Source organism: Colletotrichum acutatum (assembly GCF_030867785.1).
Source record: "Colletotrichum acutatum strain CBS 112980 chromosome Unknown BDZ83scaffold_119, whole genome shotgun sequence".
NCBI classification, from domain to species: domain Eukaryota; kingdom Fungi; phylum Ascomycota; class Sordariomycetes; order Glomerellales; family Glomerellaceae; genus Colletotrichum; species Colletotrichum acutatum.
In genome coordinates, this window is record NW_026849113.1 from 62,268 (window position 1) to 80,706 (window position 18,439).

At 51.9% G+C, this 18,439-nt stretch overlaps 9 protein-coding genes across 9 annotated transcripts; 1 reads left to right on the top strand and 8 right to left on the bottom strand.

Annotated features, from left to right (window-relative positions):
- Nucleotides 1-194: 194 nt before the first annotated feature.
- On the bottom strand, nucleotides 195-2,753 carry BDZ83DRAFT_756176 (ferric reductase like transmembrane component; the record flags this gene model as incomplete). The annotated part of the gene is made up of 1 exon (XM_060514712.1): nucleotides 195-2,753. The coding sequence occupies one exon, from the start codon at nucleotides 2,751-2,753 to the stop codon at nucleotides 195-197; it is 2,559 nt and encodes an 852-aa protein (XP_060360404.1).
- Nucleotides 2,754-3,721: 968 nt separating this feature from the next.
- On the bottom strand, nucleotides 3,722-5,203 carry BDZ83DRAFT_655711 (uncharacterized protein; the record flags this gene model as incomplete). Its single annotated transcript, XM_060510816.1, has 5 exons — nucleotides 3,722-3,914; nucleotides 4,592-4,784; nucleotides 4,843-4,939; nucleotides 5,002-5,085; nucleotides 5,126-5,203. The coding sequence occupies 5 exons, from the start codon at nucleotides 5,201-5,203 to the stop codon at nucleotides 3,722-3,724; spliced, it is 645 nt and encodes a 214-aa protein (XP_060360405.1).
- Nucleotides 5,204-7,578: 2,375 nt separating this feature from the next.
- Nucleotides 7,579-9,764, bottom strand: BDZ83DRAFT_744058 (major facilitator superfamily transporter; the record flags this gene model as incomplete). Its single annotated transcript, XM_060513151.1, has 4 exons — nucleotides 9,601-9,764; nucleotides 8,823-9,130; nucleotides 8,616-8,759; nucleotides 7,579-8,556 (listed from the first exon to the last, which is right to left on the bottom strand). Exons 1-4 carry the CDS (start codon nucleotides 9,617-9,619, stop codon nucleotides 7,579-7,581), a joined length of 1,449 nt encoding a protein of 482 aa, XP_060360406.1. The 5' UTR covers nucleotides 9,620-9,764.
- A 680-nt stretch (nucleotides 9,765-10,444) lies between these two features.
- BDZ83DRAFT_761783 (EthD domain-containing protein) lies at nucleotides 10,445-11,218 on the top strand (the record flags this gene model as incomplete). Its single annotated transcript, XM_060515196.1, has 3 exons — nucleotides 10,445-10,718; nucleotides 10,791-11,070; nucleotides 11,193-11,218. Exons 1-3 carry the CDS (start codon nucleotides 10,512-10,514, stop codon nucleotides 11,216-11,218), a joined length of 513 nt encoding a protein of 170 aa, XP_060360407.1. The 5' UTR covers nucleotides 10,445-10,511.
- A 151-nt stretch (nucleotides 11,219-11,369) lies between these two features.
- Nucleotides 11,370-12,650, bottom strand: BDZ83DRAFT_635341 (transcriptional regulator PAI 2-type). Its single transcript, XM_060509166.1, has one exon. It carries the CDS (start codon nucleotides 12,342-12,344, stop codon nucleotides 11,571-11,573), a length of 774 nt encoding a protein of 257 aa, XP_060360408.1. The 5' UTR covers nucleotides 12,345-12,650; the 3' UTR covers nucleotides 11,370-11,570.
- Nucleotides 12,651-13,889: 1,239 nt separating this feature from the next.
- On the bottom strand, nucleotides 13,890-14,210 carry BDZ83DRAFT_587762 (uncharacterized protein; the record flags this gene model as incomplete). The annotated part of the gene is made up of 1 exon (XM_060506073.1): nucleotides 13,890-14,210. One exon carries the CDS (start codon nucleotides 14,208-14,210, stop codon nucleotides 13,890-13,892), a length of 321 nt encoding a protein of 106 aa, XP_060360409.1.
- A 1,584-nt stretch (nucleotides 14,211-15,794) lies between these two features.
- BDZ83DRAFT_635345 (uncharacterized protein) lies at nucleotides 15,795-16,496 on the bottom strand. The gene is made up of 3 exons (XM_060509167.1): nucleotides 16,378-16,496; nucleotides 16,044-16,307; nucleotides 15,795-15,988 (listed from the first exon to the last, which is right to left on the bottom strand). Exons 2-3 carry the CDS (start codon nucleotides 16,283-16,285, stop codon nucleotides 15,982-15,984), a joined length of 249 nt encoding a protein of 82 aa, XP_060360410.1. The 5' UTR covers nucleotides 16,286-16,307; nucleotides 16,378-16,496; the 3' UTR covers nucleotides 15,795-15,981.
- On the bottom strand, nucleotides 16,344-17,491 carry BDZ83DRAFT_761787 (uncharacterized protein; the record flags this gene model as incomplete). The annotated part of the gene is made up of 3 exons (XM_060515197.1): nucleotides 16,344-16,526; nucleotides 16,721-16,758; nucleotides 16,998-17,491. The coding sequence occupies 3 exons, from the start codon at nucleotides 17,489-17,491 to the stop codon at nucleotides 16,474-16,476; spliced, it is 585 nt and encodes a 194-aa protein (XP_060360411.1). The 3' UTR covers nucleotides 16,344-16,473.
- BDZ83DRAFT_635346 (uncharacterized protein) lies at nucleotides 17,380-18,053 on the bottom strand. Its single transcript, XM_060509168.1, has one exon. It carries the CDS (start codon nucleotides 17,895-17,897, stop codon nucleotides 17,547-17,549), a length of 351 nt encoding a protein of 116 aa, XP_060360412.1. The 5' UTR covers nucleotides 17,898-18,053; the 3' UTR covers nucleotides 17,380-17,546.
- Nucleotides 18,054-18,439: the final 386 nt, after the last annotated feature.

Here is an 18,439-nt window from a genome sequence, read left to right on the forward strand (position 1 = left end):
TCTGCCTCCTTCATCCCGATCTCCTGTCAAATGAGTTTCTCCACAAGAATGAGTACGTCAACGTTCAAGATTCTACATCGAGAGCAGGCACGTATCGGTTTGTGAAGTGAAATAAAAGGCTCGTTATTATGGACGTAAAATGTATCGCCCGTGGTATCTTTTCCGTCCAGTCATTACAAATACAGGCCCCTGGTTCAGAGGGCGTAATTCTCAGTATGCAAGTAAATCTCCTCGAGCATATCATCACCCCATATCGCTGCCTGAAGCCGGGCAACAGTGTTCGCCACACCAACACGCATGGCCGGCGGCCCACACACGAAGACCGCCGTTCGCCTGCCGAGGATGCCTCTTCCGTCGGCACCGCCCGTCGCCCATTCTTTCAGCATGTATCCCAGGTCCGGCCGGCCATACTCGACGCTCCAGCCGCCATCGATCTGATGGGGCACGGGAAAAGCAAAGCGCATCAGGCTCTTTTGGAACTCTGTCGGCGTCTCCGGGAAGCCAAAGTCAAAGCCTGAAGGCGGGCCAAATGTGCTGGTGGGACGGGTTTGACCTGCGCTCGGGAGGTTGGTAGTCCTCAAGTGAGCCAGCTCTGGAGGCCGTATTGGCACATCCGAGTTTCGCGGGCTTGTCTCGGGGATCTTCCTCGGGGAAGCCGGTGCGTAGTTGAAGTGCGGCAGTTCGCCTTTGGTGTTGATTGGAGGGAAGTGAAACTCGCGCTTTTTGGAATCTCTATCTTCCTCCTCGTCGTATTCGCGGCCCTCGAGCTTACGCAATGACTCTTCTTGGGCAGAGAAGCGATTGGAGGGCGGTGGTCCTGGGGGTGGAGGAGGGTATTGATGGGGTTGTAAATATTTCTGTTGCGGTAGGGCGGTGATTCTATCCTCTTGCTCGGCGCGCAATTCCTGCTCTCGGTCAGGATCGCCTTGTGCTACAGACTGGATAAGAGCGGAATTGCGCTTGGAAGCGATTCCTGCCACAAAGCCATCGAGCTTGTCATGGAACATGTGACTCAAGGCCCTCGGTGCAGGACGGTCGTGGCCAGCCATCATCATGGCCCGGTTGCGCACTGCTGAAGTGACGAAAAACTTGCAGGTAACGCTCTCTGGTGGCGCAGACTCGCGGCAGATTCTAAGCTCTTCACGGAACCAGTCCATGGCTTCGAGTCTTTTGAGGGCCCATACCACGACCACTTTGCGCGTGATGGCTTTCCCATCACGCATGCGCTTGATCAAGTTGAGTAATTGCGACATCAATGCCGTGATACCGCTCCCACCTGCAATGAGGATGCAGGTGTCGAAGGCTGCTAGATCCCTTCGCATGCCTCCATATGGCCCATCCAAGAAGGCGCGATATGTGTGGAATGGCCCTCTCTCGATAGCCATGTCGAGGACCTTTCGCGTGAAGCCACCATACGGCTTGAAAACCAGCACGCAGTCACGGTACTGCTCGCCGTACTCGGATGGGAAATCCTCGCTACAGAGCGATGAGATGGTGAAGGGGTGATTATCGAAAAAGGCGACTCCTGGCATGCGAAGGTAAACATATTGGCCAGGCTTCCACCTCATCTGAGTCGGGATCGTAATCTTGATGGCGTTTTCAGCGAGGAGGCTAATGGCCGCTTCGTCTCCGACCATGAAGCTCAGTCGCCATGGCCTTGTCCAATTGAGGTTGATCAGGCGAATGGCATAGCAGAGAACCCAGATGCCGACTGTTGCCCACAAGTAGTCCCAAGAAGCAAGGTAATTCTTGGTGTGCCAGAACAAGAGCCCAACATACACCATGCCAACAGGCACATGTAGCATGACAAAGAGCTCGTATGCGACTCGGCGAATGAAGGGCAGAGACGCGACGCAGAGCCAGACCAATGGCACAAGACAGGCTATACCAGTACCGTAGATGACGCCGCTGCCGCCGGGGAATAGGCGAGAAAAGACATCCATGCCACCGTCGTCCCATACTGGCTGAACGTAGAATGGAATGGTATGTACCAGCGACAGAAACAGGCAGAGGTAGCCTGCCCACCTGTGGAAGACATTGAGGCGCTCCGGCCCGATGCCAATTAGGATAGACAAGACATTTGCCTTCATGCTGGTCACAATGATCCAAGGTGTCAAAGCGACAGCAATCATTCCGGCTCGGATAGCAACGGGTGGCGAACCGAATTGAATGCTCTGCCAGTATAGTGGTTGCTGGAGAAAGCAGTAGAGCGTCACGAAAGCCAAGGCGATGAGACCGCAGGTAACTACGGCGAGGGAGGAGAATGTGAAGCGGTGGCTACCCCATACAAAGTCGGGAATCGGCCGGTAAAAAACCCAGCGGAAGAGGGCCAAGGTATCGTTAACGAAGCCAACTGAGGAGAAGTGAGCCCTTGGTTTGAACTGCTTCTCGCCAAGCCCTTCAGAGTCGGGGAAGAAGTGCTGTGCTTGTCCCGTATGTACGGCGTGCGCGTAGTCGGGATCAGTGTTGTAGAGGTTGGCATAGTATTCCTCCACTTCTTGCTTGTAGATGGCTTGGCGAATTTTGTCTTGCCAAAAGTGCCAAGATCGCATAAACAGAACTGTTCCCATGAGGGCCAGCGCGAAGTAAGTCCACCCCATGCCATATTTTCCAGACTTGGACCAAGGGTCAACTGTCAAGGCCTCGATTAAACCTGGCGGACTGTCGGGTTTGGGCGTGATGGCAATGCGCTTGGCTAGTTGTACTGCCGTTTTGGTGGCAGCGTCTGCCAGGTCGCGGATACGAGTAGCCATTGCAGCAAGGCGACAGAACTCGAATTATACTGCGCGGTAAGGCGACTGCGCGCGGAGATGTACAGTTATGTCGACATACGGTGCAGTCTGAGAGAGAGTATAATGGCTGAGAGTCGTCGAGATAGTAAGACACCTGCCCCTCGCTGGTCGGTTGATCGTGTTGCCAGCTGAGAAGAATCGAGTTGTTGCGTAATGTGTACAAGAACCCTTGGTAGCGGGCCCAAGATGAGTAGGTTCGATGCAATGCGATGCTATGCTTTGGCGGAGTAACAAGCGACCGGTAAGAAAACAAACGGGAGCACGGCAAAGCGCGAATTGGGGACGCCACAAGGGGATATATGGAGGTGAGATCGGAGACGCTCCGAGGTGGAGAAGTCCCAGTGGTTTGACTCTGGGGTGTGGGCGGCGTGATGAGCACACCTCTGTTATCGACAGTCTCGTCACGTTGCCTATAGATTCGGTCGGGAGGCGGGTTCAGTCAAGCGTGGTGACATGTGTAAAGGCAGAGGATATGTGATAAGACGGCGAATATTCCATGTGGAGAGGGTCGGATGGGCTGCGGCCTCGATGGGGTCGTGCAATGAAAAGCCAGATGGGGGATGAAGGACTTCTCTGGGTCGGATGGGAGAGTGTGAATGGCACGAGGCCCAGCGGCTGACCGTACTTTAATATTGGCTGGCCGCGATTCTGGTCGTTCCCCGCGGACGGATGTCACACAATGCAGGCCGGTGCGTGGGCGCTAGAGGTGTGGATGCGATGCAGGAGCAAGCTGCAAGCTCTTGGGCAAAGGTACGGCCGTTTGCTCGGCAGACAACGACTATTGAAGATGAAGACCAGGGATGGCAAGCGGGATGGTTGCGTTGGTTCCGGGCGCCATGAATGAAGAGTGTGATCGGCGGGAGGTAAGATGTCCAGATTGCCAACGTCGCCGCAGCGCTAGTTCTTGTCGATGTCGTCTGGGTCGATGTTCAGACACCTGAACGAGGGTGGTCATAGGCAGCTGTATAGACAGGGAACGACTTTGGAATACCGTCGAGGTAACGTCCTCTGTGAAGAAGTCTGTCTGTGTACCCGGAGATTGTCAATCCAGAAACGTAAGCGGCAGTCGCGGCCTCCCACGGCGTGGAAGATGCGGTTGCTGACGGCCACAGATATGCTTCACTGAGTTTTTGTTGGTTCGGTCATGCATGCCATGTGCCATAAGATGATGGCAAGGGCTTGAGAGCATAGGTAACACTACGCTTTGACCAGCTGTCATTGGAGCAACGCCGGAATGACGGGAGAGCATTTTGAGGTTCGATCAGTGGAGGCCGTCAAGTTGACCGCCGAAGGAAACATTGAGATGGAATTGACCAACAGCTGGCAAAAGTGACCAGGAAACTGCAAGGCGAGGGCCTGCAGAAGCTGCATGGGTCGGCACACATAGTGGACTGGTGCATATTGGGGGCGGTTGATGTTCTTGGTGGCGGTCGAATCGCAGAGTGAGAAGAGGATGTGACGGGCAAAGAAGTGGTCGACAACTTTGACAGAAAGGCCGAGTGAGGAGGACGAGGGACGGCGGAGACGTTCGAAAAAGGCGAGAGACCCCCGGCATTGCTGCGTGATTCGCAGATTTGGGAGAGGGAAAGCTCCAGTGGGGTTACCTTCCCGTTCGGACCCCGGCCACTACGGGCGGTAATTCGGTGGTTTTGGTTGGTTGCGATATTGGATTATTCTCCACTATGCGCGCCTGTGTGCCCCTCCTTGCGCTAGTCACACCGCGGTACGTATCCAGACAGCTCAGGTCGACGAGCAGGTACGGAGTACTCGTACCTACCTGCACCAACGCCGTTACCTACCTTATGTACCAACCAGCCAGGGCAACCACGCCCGTCCCGTCGCCCGCACCTTCCAGGTTCATATCCAGTCTTTCCCATTGACTTTTGGTTGGTTGGCAGTTGAGTCTTGCCTGTTGAAGCTTTCCAGCCCAAGCTTCCGCCGCATTCCGTCCAGCACCGACCCGTGGACCCGACTGGACCACTGGACCTGGACCTGCACTGGACGGATGTTTGGCAACTGCACCTCACTCTATCCGTCCTTTTAACCATACCTTGATCAAGCTTCCTCGTGGAGGAACAGCTGTCTTCTTTGTTGAACAGCTGTCTTCTTTGATGAACAAGATTCTTTGTTCGCTCACCAGCCGGTACCTGAGTTTTGCAATGCACCATTTTCCTCCGAGGACGAAAACCTGCGACATGCAACCGCTTACTTGGACCGCTCCAACGTCGCTGACAGATGACCAGTCGTACTTGTCCAAGAACCCCTCTTCTCTTTCTCTCTCTCTCTCCCAAAGCTACGGTTGCAGCGTTTGAACATGGCATTCAAATCCTTACCCGAGTCAAGCATACGGTGAACGCCTCCTCTTGGCCGCCTCTTTCCAGCCAAATCTGGAAGTCCAGATTGCCGTGCATCCCAAATAGGCGAAAGCAACAGAATTCGACTCCGCCGCCCAGAACCGCCAACCGCCAATAGCCTGGCTCAAGATGTGACGAATCTCCTTCGATCCCTGGTCCCAATAGATTGGGCTGCCAACATATATGTTCACCTTTAATGGCTGGTTGGCCAAGGCCAACATGTCTCCCACCATTGGAACCTACGATCATACGGATATGGTCAGACACCTTGCTGTCATGCATGGCCTTCCAAGATAGTGCTCAAGATGCAGATACCATGCAAGCACATCATTTCTCATCACCAACCGCCAAGAAGCAAACAGATGTCGAGATGCGATACCCATCCCTCGTCGTCTACGTCGTCCGAGTTCCAACACTCCTGTCCCAACCGCATCCTGTTCATCCATGACCCGGCTACAGAACACAAGCAAACATCCCAGTCACCAGCCCGGTCTCCCGCCCGTCCCGGCCCTCTGCCCCCCAGCGTGATCAGATACCGGGCTGGCCCTTGCTCTTTCCTGATGCCCAAACAGTTCGATTGACTGAGGCCGCCTCCGATTCGCCCAGCCAGTTGCTCCTCACATAACTTTACAAGTTGATCGTGAGCTGGAAGAATGCTCGACGACTGCCACTTTCTGTAGAGTATTGCCTCTAAGGCCACATCCGTAGACCATTATGACGAAGGCAAGTATTATATTTGACAGAATATCAGATTGCTCCAAGCTATCTGGTAAAGACTACTTGTAGGTCTATCGAGTTTCTCTATATCCGTATCAAACGTATGCCCATCTCACTGCCGCTGTTGAACGAACGTGACGCGTCCGACGTTATGCGTCGTCCGTAGTCTTCTCAGCTCCCAAGAGTTGTATTTAACAACGCTGACCTGACTCCTTCAAAAACCACCATCCAACCCTGACGTGAGGAGCATGAAGAGTCCTTCCCGAACATTCCTCGCTACCTTACATTCCACGATAGCAACATCTGTTTCTAAAGATAAAGTGGTTGGGAACTTCAGCACGAAGCCTTTGTTGAGCTCGTTTTTCAGCGCAGACAGACCTTGCTGACCGTGCAGACATTCGAAGGCCGGAATGACCACCCCTTCGAGGTTAGGGAGGTTTCCATCTTCAAACACCCTTTCACAGAGTGGACCGTCCAAACCGGTAAAGTTATTAAGCCACTCTGAGTAGCCGTGTTCTCCGTCTTTTTGAATTGAGTAGTCCGCGGGAATATACAGCCAGCGTGTCGATGGGGGCAGCCTTTCGATGATTGTCCACGGAGCGAGTGATTCAGGTAACTTGAGCAGCTCGAGGTTCCGGCAACGTCCCGCCATCATCGCTGCAGTGAAATCTTCACCTTCATCTAGTAGATCCCAGGCGCAGTCTAATTCCCGGAGAATATTTCTGTGCGCCATTATGTGTCGCAAGAGCTCTCCACCTTCTTCTACGCCCCAGTCGACGATAGTGAGGCAAATCGACAACTCTCGCAGGCCTCCACAGGCATGTACAACATGGCGATACGTCGACAGTTCCTTCACATGGACGTCATCGCTCTCTAGTTGCTGCAAGTGCAGGTTCCTGACGCTGGACCAATCCATGGCGGACCACTCTCGATCATTGCCTGCGAAGAAATCAAGATGGACTGTCTCGCGCCGCGGTGCTTATTCTAGCAGACGTCTTGCGTCGCTGCTGCCGGAGTACGGGTCATCTTCACCCGCAGTATCAGACGTTCCCGGTGTATTCTTGCCAAGCCGAATGTCCATAAGCGCATCGTAGCGTGTCGGAAATTCGACGCCCCCCGTGGGGAGACATCTTAAGAACCCTTTGATATTGATGGGTAGCTCCAAGGTCTTGATGTTGCGCACCTGTAGAAGGACCATCATCACCAAGACATGAGTCCGCTGGATGCCCGGCTGCAGCCAATCGTCCGTTGCTTGCAGTCCAAATTGCTCCGCGGCGGCTTGCAGGAACGCCATCTCCGACGCCGTGGGAGCCAGCTCATCCTCATTCCGGGGCCGATTGGACCTTCTTCTTTGGTACTGATATAGAGAGACTGCACCGCCAACAGCTGTCCCGGGCGGCTGGACCACCACTGGAGCAGGGCACACAGCTCTAAGTCGGAAGACGGGTGCATGAAGAAGCAGAGGTTCTTGGACAGCAGGGGCATCGCGGCTTCTCGGATTACTTGGCAGGTCTGCGAGACGTTCTTCAGTACTCGGCGGTTATCGCGCGAGAAGCTGAGCTGCGGCACTTCGTCATTTCGTCGGGAGCGGACGGGGACGGCAGCGAAGGGTTCGAGGATTAGGCGCAGGAGCTCGGTAGGCAGGTTTTCGAGACCAGTCTTGGTCGGTATAGCTTCTAATCGGATGTCTCTAATCTCTATCAATTACCGAGAGCCTAATGGTAGAATCTCCAGTATGGATGATCCTCCATCTGACCATCCTCGTCATAATCAATCACGACATCCTGAGGGGGCTTCCCAAACTCCCGATCTCGCCTCCTATTTTCCCTGATATTTGTCACCGTCACAAACGCGGCCCCAACGCCAGTCCAACATGTAGCCGCAAACAACGTCCAGAACCCCTTCTTATAGCTCGGTCCATCTGTCGAAGGGAAGAGATATCCCGTCGCGATGCCCATTGTGCTCCCAAAAGACTGAAACAACCCCGTCGCGATCCCCTTCTTGATATCGCCGCAGCAATTACTCGTGATGTTGCCCACACTCAACGTAACGCCAGACAGAATCCCAGACAGAATCAAAAACGTCGCGCCATACCTCGCACTCGCAGCCGTATGCGGCAACATAGCAAGCAACAAATCTCCAACAGCAGCTATAACAGAACACCCCACCAACAACCCCGAACACGATTTCACCCGATCACTCGCCCACCCAACAACGAACACCATGACAAACGCAACACAATACGGTGGCGCCGTCATCAACTGCGCCTTGACGTTATCATATCCAAACGTCGCCACAATAATCGGCGTAAATGTCGCAATCGTGTACGTCTGCAACACCTGGCCCATGTAAATCGCGATATTCAGCCACAGCCGCCAGTCTCCCGTCAGCTGCGCCGCCGTCGTGCGCCAGTGAATTTCCCCGTGCGTACGATTTCCGTCGCGCATCATCCGCCAGGTGGCGACGTCGCGCTCGCGCGGGGTGAGCCAGCGCGTGTTGTGCGGGCGGTCAGGGAGAACCCAGATGCAGGCCACGCCGAAGAGGATGGTGACGAGCCCCTCGATGACGAAGAGGGCTTGCCAGTGCTTTATGAGCGGGTTGGAGATGTTGGAGACGCCGTAGGCTACCCAGCCGCCGAAGGCGCCTGCGAGGGGGGTTGCTGAGAGGTAGACGCTTATGCGGCGGCCCCATTCCTTTGGTGATGTTACGTCAGAAGTTGAGAGGACGAAGAGCATATGGAGGGGAGACTTACTGCTCTGGGATAGAGGACTGTCGTCAGGTATGGCGCCCCGGAGATGAAGGCCGCCTCAAAGATGCCGAGGAAGAACCGGATGGCGAACATCCCGCTGGGACCGCCGGCAACAGCTTGCAGCGTTGCAAAGATACCCCAGATTATCTATGTAATCAGTGAGCTTTCTTCCTTGTATTGATTATCTATCGTCTTGGGAATCAGACTTACCATAGCCGTAGCAAGGTACACCGAAGGCCGGATATATCTCATTCCGATATTCGTAAACAGGTCAGATATCGCCGTCCCGACGAAGAACATGCTCACGGCGAGAGAAAAATCCCTGCTCGAGAAGCCAAGATCTTCCTTTATCCCCATTAGCGCCGCGTTGCCCAGCGCCCCGCGGTCTAGCCAGGTGAACATGTAGAGGATGAGTAGGAAGGGGGGCAGCCGCAGGTCTATCTTTCTTCGTACCCGTCTCTCCTCCTCTGGCGTCACGGGAGGATCGAGGTTGTTCATCCGCGCTACGATGTCTTCGTCTCCGTGGACCTCGAGGGGTGCTTCTGAGTGCGATCCGCCGGCTTCTGCGTCGTTGAGTGAGCCATGTTTGTTTATGCCTTCGAAATTCCTGGGTATCGTTCCTTCTGCCATCATATGATGCGGGCGACCGTCGAGATTTCGAATACAATTTCTGTGAGGCAGCTTGAAGGTCTCCTTATGGGCAAACGTGGTCGTATACGGTTCCCAAGTCTCCTTTCACCACAAGTCGGAGATATCTGCGTAGAACCTGGCAGTCATATGTCTTTGTTCAATATTGGCGGCGTGCGATGATTGTAGTCGGCGCTGGCAAATTCGAGCTTTAGTTTCATCCCAAATAAAGTCCTTGTCGTCAACCTTTTTCCGTCGAGCCGCATGAAGTTTCTCGACCCCTCCTCGGCCTGTCCCGCACGTACAAACACCCGAGCTCCCCCGCCCGTCCCCCCGCACACGAAACCGAGAAGCGGCATACCAAAGTCGGCCAGTTGCATGAGGTGAGGCTTGATTCGCACTGATAACGCATGTGAGTTAGTTGTTCCACGAGTATCAGTTGACTGTAGTGCCGATCCCTTCTCACTATCAATCCCCCGCGCAAAGAGCAGGAGGGGAAGGAGACTGGTCTAAACTCAAGGGATCCTTCCGACTTGCCCGTCAGGTTGAGCACCCACGGGAATCAATAGCCCGTCGAGCGACGCAGAACAAGCGGCCTCGGAGCATTGTGTGCAACTTACAAGCTTTCAGCTCTTTACTACGAGGTTTGACGTTTAGTCCTTGCCGATTACTGGGTAAGATCCACACCGAAATCGGGAAGCACTAAGTTCAGTCTAAGATGAAATGCTTCTCAGAGAACGCAGCACAAAGTCGTAATTCAAACCTCTTGAGAGAGAAAGAACAAGCCAAACGTAAAGCGTAATTGATTTGGAGGAATGACAGAATGCTGCAGCCTGCTTCAAACTCATGTGCCAACAAACAGGGTTCATCGTACGCATCCTGCCGCAAATGACTGGGGTCTCAAAACCAACAAATCAACGGTTCGATATCGTAGTCGGTGATTTTCAAGATCTGCTCGTTCATGCCGAAGTTATCGAGCATCACGAATCACCTTCAAAGTATCGCAGCCATATCTCTTTCTCGAGATACGTGCTCCGGCTTGCCCGAGGAACGAGACGGAGTCGGCGATGCCAGGCCGCTTTGACGGAAATTGTAACCCCCGATCCTCAGCGGAAGGCCAAGACCCATTGAAAATGTAGGCTGGCTCTTCTCTTGAACTCTGGGGTCCGAAAAGTACAGAAGAAAAGGAAAGTCGTCACATTCCGATGGTTGCAGCTTAAATCGAGAACCCAGGTCCTACCTCTACACATAATCATTCAGCCAACGTACACGATGAAGTTCACGTCAACAACGTGCGGCCTTGGTGCCCTTCTCACGCTTCTCGTTCCAGCTCTAGCGGACGAATCTGCGCGCATCATCACTTTCTTCATCCGAAAGGCTAGAATGACGGAGCAAGAGTTCCACGATCACTGGACGAACACGCATGGCCCCCTCGTCGTGCCATGGGCTCTCCAGTACGGCGTCAATCGGTACACTCAGGTAAGTGACGTGATATCATTACCCAGTCCTCAGACAGAGAGCCTTTAGAACTCACCGAGATGGATTCCACAGTATCACGTCACCGAGGCAAACCGCACGACCCTTCAGAAAGCTCTGAGGCTGCCGGACGAGTACCTCCTACAATACGACGGCGCAGCCGACTTCACCGTGTCGAGCATCGAGCGGTTCTTGTCCGCTTACGCGGACCCTTACTACAAACAGGTCATTGAGCCCGATGAGAAATTTTTGTTTGCTCATAGCGGAGATGTCATGGTGGTTCGGGGCTCGCTTGGGTGGACTACGGATATCATGAAGAATGGTGGGGCAGCCGTGAATGCTGCGAGTGGGTGTAGTAAGTGGCGGGAGGTTCACGGCAATGCTGGAAAGGGGTGTTGATGATTTCAACGCGCCTGTTAAATCTACCTCGTTACTGATTTTCTCAATAACACCGAGTCATAATGTTTTCTCTTTCAGCCAAAAAGCCTGATTATCGAGGCTAGCTCTTTGAGACATCACCGAGCAATTAGGTTGTCTCCTAGACTTCGTTCGCAAAGAGTATCATGATGAGTGGACGGATACTTCACATAAAGCTGGGTGCCGGCCCGGTGTTGGTAATTCTACAAAGCCAATAGTTTGGTCTTCAAGTGGTTCGTTGGGTCATTCATTACCTCGCATTGGTCGCTTGAAAGTCGTACCTACATGCCGCCCCCTAGCTCAGCACCGGGCCGGCTACATGCGCTTGCGGCCCGTTAATATTGAACCCCAGATTTACGCCAAATACGCGGGGCAATGGTTTGAGAGTCACCTATCGCTCAAGAAACAACATTCAATGGACAAAACCTTAGGTGAATTTTATTGTTTAGATTTCTGCTTCAACTCGCCGCGCTCCTTTACCAGTGCTGAAATCTGGTTGCCCAAGTCCGAGTTCAACGCCTTGAACCCCGCGACAACACCTTGGCGATCATCCTCGCCCAACTCCTGGCTCATCTTGAATTTGCCCTGCAGCCTGTCGATGGTGATCTCGATGCCAATGATAGCCATTTTAGACAGATCAATGTACCGTTGTGGGGCGTCCGAAATTTGCCACGGCCCAGGACGGCCACCTTGACCGGTGTATCCCATGATTGACTGCTCTCCAAGTTGTGAGAGATCGTGAAGCTGCTTGTTCAGGAAACTCGACGTCTCCTCGGCCTTTGACTCGTAGAAGATCTTAGCGCGGCCGTACGCCTGCACCGCGGCATAATTCCACGTCGGCACGACCTTAGCCGTCGTCGGCTTGGTCTCGACGTAGAACTTCGGCGTGACATAGGAATGGGCGGGCGCGGTGAAGAGGACCAGCACCTCCTGATCGAGAACATTTCCGGTATCAGTCCGGTTTTCTGCTGATAGTGACTCAACCATCGCCTTGCACTGAGGATTTGCGCGCGCCACGTGCCCTCTCAGGACGCCCAGCTCAGTTTCGCTAGAGTCATCTTCGACGTCCAATACCCAGGGAATGTGACTGGACTGGATGAACGGGTGGTCGGCGGACGGAATGGCTGTTGTGAGGATGCCGAGGGGATAATCCTTGATGAGTTGACGAAGCACCCGGATGCTGTTCTCCACGTGATCTTTCCGAAGCTGCATGTTGTCGAAGATCAGATAATGGGCACAAGGATTCAGTTAAATGGTTTCGTTGTTTGTTGATGTGGATGGGGGAAAATTGATAGTGCTGAAGTTGATCTGATGACGGCGGTTTATGTCGGTCTACCGTCTTTATAGGCCCGGGCGCTTCCGTGTATTTCCTCTAGTTCCTGCCGAAACGTAATAGGACATGTGTTTGAAAGGGCGTGCATGCGGTCCACTAATTATGGTTTCTAACGTCAATTGCGGAAGTTTTCGCCTCCGCAGGTGCTAGCAATGACTATGTCACAACCACATCTGGAAAGTCTGTTCATTTGCCTTGTTTGCACGGCGCCAGAGGCCGAAAGGGTTCGATCTTCGACGACCGCATTTCCTTATAGTCGATGACCCCAGCCACTTACCACTATACTCGTGTTTAATAAAGCCCGTTCCACAGTCTCAAGAGTAGCTTGGCCGTCACTGTCGAGAGCCACTCAGCCCTGGTGACTCGAACCCCAACAGGATATCTCCGCATGAGATAGGTTAGATAGCTTCGGTGCGGGTGACTCTTGTCTGAATCCGCATGGAAAGTGCACAAGAAAATGAGATCTGCATGATCAACGGCCCTTACACATGTACGTACTCTCTGACGAATTTCGAGGGATGTTGTTTGACGGAACCCGCCAATTACAAGAGACTGATTACATCCGGGTTCAGAAACCCTGACCCCGGCGACAAGACGGTGTGGATACGAGGGGCCTGGCTTGGCACCGGCTCCAATGCCGCTTATCTGCCGGAATAGAAGTGAGGGGACTGGTGGGTACCGGGATCAGGAACCGGCGGTCGGGCGAGCCTTGGCTTCCTGATATAAAAGGTCTCGCACTCTCGACGGAGTGATCTGATGAGGCCACGCTATAGACTACGTATTATATAATAAAAAGACGAAGTAAATCATACTGCTGTACTGAATACGGAAGCATTTTAGATGGCTCGTTCGGTTCCCCCATGGCCGCCACGTCACCAGCTGACCAATGTCTCATCTTCGTGTGTACGATCAGGTGTTTGCCATTGGCGGACAGGAAGTTATGAGATGGCAATAAAGGAGTGAAGAAGGGCGGCATCTCTTCTGAAGGGGGCCCTTCACGAAGAAATAAATAGATATAAGTGAAAACTTAGAAACATATTTAGCTGACTAGCTGCAACACTCAGTCGCGGGGAATAGGGCTGACACGGAAGGTGGAAGAGGAAAGATAGGACAGTATGCGAAACAAAAGCAACACATATCCTGATGCTGCGTCGCTGATGTTTTCAACACCACAATTCTACAACAGCATGCCGAAGTCGTCCAGCCTCTGTCCATGCGCCAATTCGCTTCTTCATGCGTACGCCATTCACTCCTTCCTTGTGTATCCTACCGCCAAATCTGATTGTTTCATAATCGAAACATTGTTCTTGCCGTGTGCAGTAACGGTTCGCCAACCTCCTCAGAAGGAAGAAGCCATCGTTGGCTTTGCTTTCTTTCCAAATTGACGAAAATGCTCCGGTGTGCGTTTGCGTAGCTGCCGCCCTTTATCTGCCCGCAGTTCTGGCGATGTACCGCTGGATCACCTCACAGTCGCAGTCGCCATGCTGTAGGATTTGGTTTCTGAGGTTCAGCACTTCGCCCTTGAGCGCTGTCAGGCGCGCACCGAGGTATATCCTCTCTTTTGTTACTTCGTACTCTTTCGCTGCAAGGTGTTGCTCGTACTGTTTCGCCTTCTCCCGAGATCGATTTGCAGCTGCCCTGTTCTTGACACCGTAACCTTTTTTCGGGCCCAGACGCGAGCTGTTGCCCTGCTCGCCCGGCTCCTCGCCCTCATCTTTGTCCTTGCTGTTGACTTTTATTGCCATCGTCTTTTCATCGTCTAAATTTGAGCTCCACGAAGACGGCCCACCTCTAGCTCCCATCTTTTTACTCTCGGGACCTTGTCGGCGGGCCTCAGAAGCAGTGCGGGCCTTCATGTTGGTACTCGTCCCAGTCCTCGTCGTTGCCATCTGTTGCGACGATTCCTCGACTCGAGGATGGGATTTGGGCTGTGGTTGTGCGTCGAGATAATGAAGCGAGGCCTTGTCTCTATATGTATCTTCAAGGGATGGCAGCGGCTGTTGAAGGTTTTCCTGTTGAAAAGCCGGCCAGTTGTTCGCTTGGAAAGCCCATATAGCAGTTGCATGAGTTGCACCCATTCCAAAGTGTGAAGACTCCAGACTCTGCGCGTCAAACTCTAAATGCGAAGAATGTCTAAAGTTGAATGCTTCCTGTTCGTCATACGTGGGTTCGGCTACCTGGTCGTTCCGCCCAATCCATTGCTGGCATTGGAGATCACCACCATGGGAGACCAAGCAGATCTGGCCAGGAGGTGCGGGATATAGTGGCGCGAACATGCTAGCGGTAATGTCAGCCATATCTGGCAGGCAGGGGTCGTCCGACGAAGCCATTGCCTGCTGCCCTGCAGCGGTCAGCTGGATTGATCCTGTTCTGGGTAAACGCACGGACTTTCGCTTACAGGATAAAAATGGATCCCTTCAGGAACAGCCTGCCTAGTAATCGTACTTGCGCAAGTGACCGCAAATCTCCAATGCTTTGGCGACGTAATAAAGACGGCTCTCACGCCCACACTAGATGAACTGATGAGACAGAAATTGGTACTGGGAATGTTGGATTGCTGCCCGATGGATGAAACTGGAGACATTCAGTGACCACATCAGACCGATGAAGAGACGAATGCACTTCCAAACTTATAGGGAAACAGGCTACTGAGATCTATGAGGAACCGATGAGGGAATGGGAATGAGCCCAGGTGACTTGATTGCAAAGCTGCAACCAAGGCCCCCTCACATATTTGGCAGCCAAAAACCGGCCAACCGTACTCAAGCCGAATGTCACAGGCCTTCCACGTACTTGCTTCATTGAGTGAGGCGACTGAGGCTGAGGTCCAATGGCAATGCGCTGGAAAACAGCGCAAGGAGACAGAATGGATTGGACGAATCCATCTATGGTCCTTCCATCCACTCAACCCGGCAGGCAAAATGGAGCTTGGTCCGAACGTTCTGATAGGTTGAGAAGCATCGAGAATGAAACTTAACCAGTGATAAGTGCCCAGAGGGCCAGGCGCAGCCTCCGTGTTTGAGGGAGGATAATGATTGGTGGTTGGCAAAGCCTGTACACTAATATGTATGAGTACGACCACCATGGCCCTGGAACTCTTTCGTTTCTCTGATTCTCCCCATGAACAAGGAGGATTCTTATCCCTCAGGCTAAGGGAGTACTCTATAGGGCAGGAAAGAAATTTCCGAGGCCCTCTACTTGAATCTACCGCTGTGAATGCGACGCATCTCCAGAGTGCGATGCTCACTCGTGCATTCGCGTCAGCAAAATGTATCCATTTGCCAGCATGTTCTTAATTGTCACCGTCCCTAGCCATGCAGATTGTGGCCGTGCTCTTTGCTTGTTGGGGTAGCAGCCCGCTTCTCTGGTCCTTGAGAGCTCGTCAACTGAACCTCAAATTTCCAAGCTCATCTGCATCTTCCCACAAGCCACTCAGCGCACCTGCTCCCAGCAGCCAGTGTGACTACCCAATCATAAACGGATGAAACTAGCTGTTATCGTAATGGTAGGCTTTGCTTACAAGGTAAGTCTCAGACACCATACTTAGTCGTCTACTTAACTAAGGATTTCACGAACAGGAGAAAAGCCCCGTACCAGTTCTAATATGTAGCAGAATGTCACTTTCTTCTCTGCTAAGGATCTTGGAGCTTCGCAGAGAAGCTCTGCTGGGCCCCTTAATCTGCAGCTCGACGATATAAATACGCGATCTCATTCGTGGGGAATTTCGGAGCTCCGAGGAATGTTTCTTACTTAAGAACAGAAGTAATGGACTTGGCTGGAGGCCCAAGAGAAAACAAAGAAAGCTCCCAAAGGGCTTCATTATCTACACACAGACTACAGAGATAAGTGGTTCTACACTGGCCTCTAATGTAGGGGATCCGGAAAGGCGAACTAAAGACTTATGTAAGGCACTTCTTTATATTTTCCTATAGAAGAAATCTTGCACCCAGTCGGTCATTTCAGAGCCTCTACAGTTGCCCAAAGGAGGGGCTGTTTCATTCTATGGATCTAAGAACTAAGTTCCTCGTTACCCATAGACAAGGAGGGAACAACTCTTGAAGCTATATGTTATATGATTAGGAGTGAGAGGGATTAATTTGGACATGGTGCCCTCTTTCATATCATCCCTGCCTCGTTCTTCGTCTGTATTACCCCTGTCTGTGTCCGCTACTCGCCTACTCACTTCTCGACCTGTCCAGATGCATGTTTTAGCCCTAATCCGATCGAACTGGTGCCGTGGGAAAGTCCTACTTACTAAAGGTGTAAACAGTTTCAACATTAGGATCACATATGCTAGATTATATACCAATTGTTACGAATGGATTATAGCGTGCACTAAGTAATTTCAGCCGCCAGGGCATTTTGCCTACATGGATCAAAGTGATGGGAATATGTAGGCGGCAACATGTTGTGGTGAGGAGGTTCAGCAGCCGACTAAGGTACAATCGAGTTTTTACTTGGGTGCCAAGTGGAATGAAATTGCAGCTCAACCCACGTCCAGTACCCATCACCGAGCGTTCTCCTCCGCGTACAACGACCCGTAGGTCTCAACAAGATGTGTTAAGATGTGATCACTCACATCCTCCTGCTTGCTAACAACAGTGACTGGCCATCGACTGCGCACGGCTTGTACCATGCCGTGTTTTTCTTCCTCCCGGTTGTCGTCAAAAGTCATCGAACTTCTCAGAAGGGCCACCTCTTGTGGGCGCATCCGTCCCCTAACGATTCGAAACAGCGCTTCTGCCAGGTAATGATTACGACGCTGACAATGCAACCCCTTCGCAACTAGGATGAGCGTAGACCGCAGGTTTTCAATTCGATATCCAGACTTTTCTTCCAAAATTGCGTTGATGCAGTCGTATCCTATGAGCACGAGAGGAATGACCAGGAACAGATCCATGGCTTCGTAATCATGCCGGAGATAATAAAGACGGATCAGGGTTTCAAGATATTTCTTTCCATTGGCAACAATGTGTTGCAAGGCGACATCAGGACCCTTATTCACGGCAAGTAAAGGTTCGTACATCATGAGCAGTAAATGATAGTAGTGTATATTACAACCAAAAAATTATCAATCGGGCTCATTCGTTCTGGAATTTAGTAGGTAAGGGACGTATACACTTACTGCAGTTGAAAATGATCAGGGAGTGCAATCGTCTTAGGCTTAAGTCACTATACCAACTTTTCAGTTGTTCATGAAGCCTCCTGGCCTCATCAAGACTAACAGTACCATTTGAAGAAAACGCTGCGTTGCAGTACTGATTCATGATGACTCGAAATTTGCTCCTTGCTCGCAAGATGTGGCCAAAGTGAGTTGGTTGAAGGTCTGGTACGAGTGGGTACTTGAGCCAGATTTCGGCGTACCAGCCGCTGTCTTTTACAGGGTCAGGCAGCGGCCAGTCCGGAGGCTCTTGTACAGAAGGCGGTATCATGAAGGAAAATGAAACCAGCCCAGAATATTTAGAAGCTTGCAGAGGACCTCGGGTCGTTATACTCACGTTTCCCAGTTGTACAAAGCCCAAGCGGTGAAATGAACCCTTATTGAGTATTTCGCACAAACGCTGACTTGTTAAGAAATTGGGCGTTCAGCCACAGGAACAGCAAATTGAATGAAGCCACATGAACAAAGCTATGAATTGCACCGATGTGAAAGTCCCAATTTAAGAAATCCATGAGACATTGCGTATTGATGTCAGCCAACTGCCATGCTCACTCCCATTAAGAGTTTTGCTATTGGTATAGTAATCCACTTTTCCGGCTAGCGTCCAGATTACTAGGGCTTTTCTCTTTCTTTCTTTCTTTTTCTTTTCTAGCCCGCTTCTTCTCTTATAGCCGCAACTACTATAATAATTTCAAAAAAAGCTATTTATAATTAGTTTTATGTTATTTATTATTTTTTCAAATTAGTTTTTACTTTTATACTTATTATAATTAGTTAGTTATAATAATAACTAACTATTTAATAAATAATTCA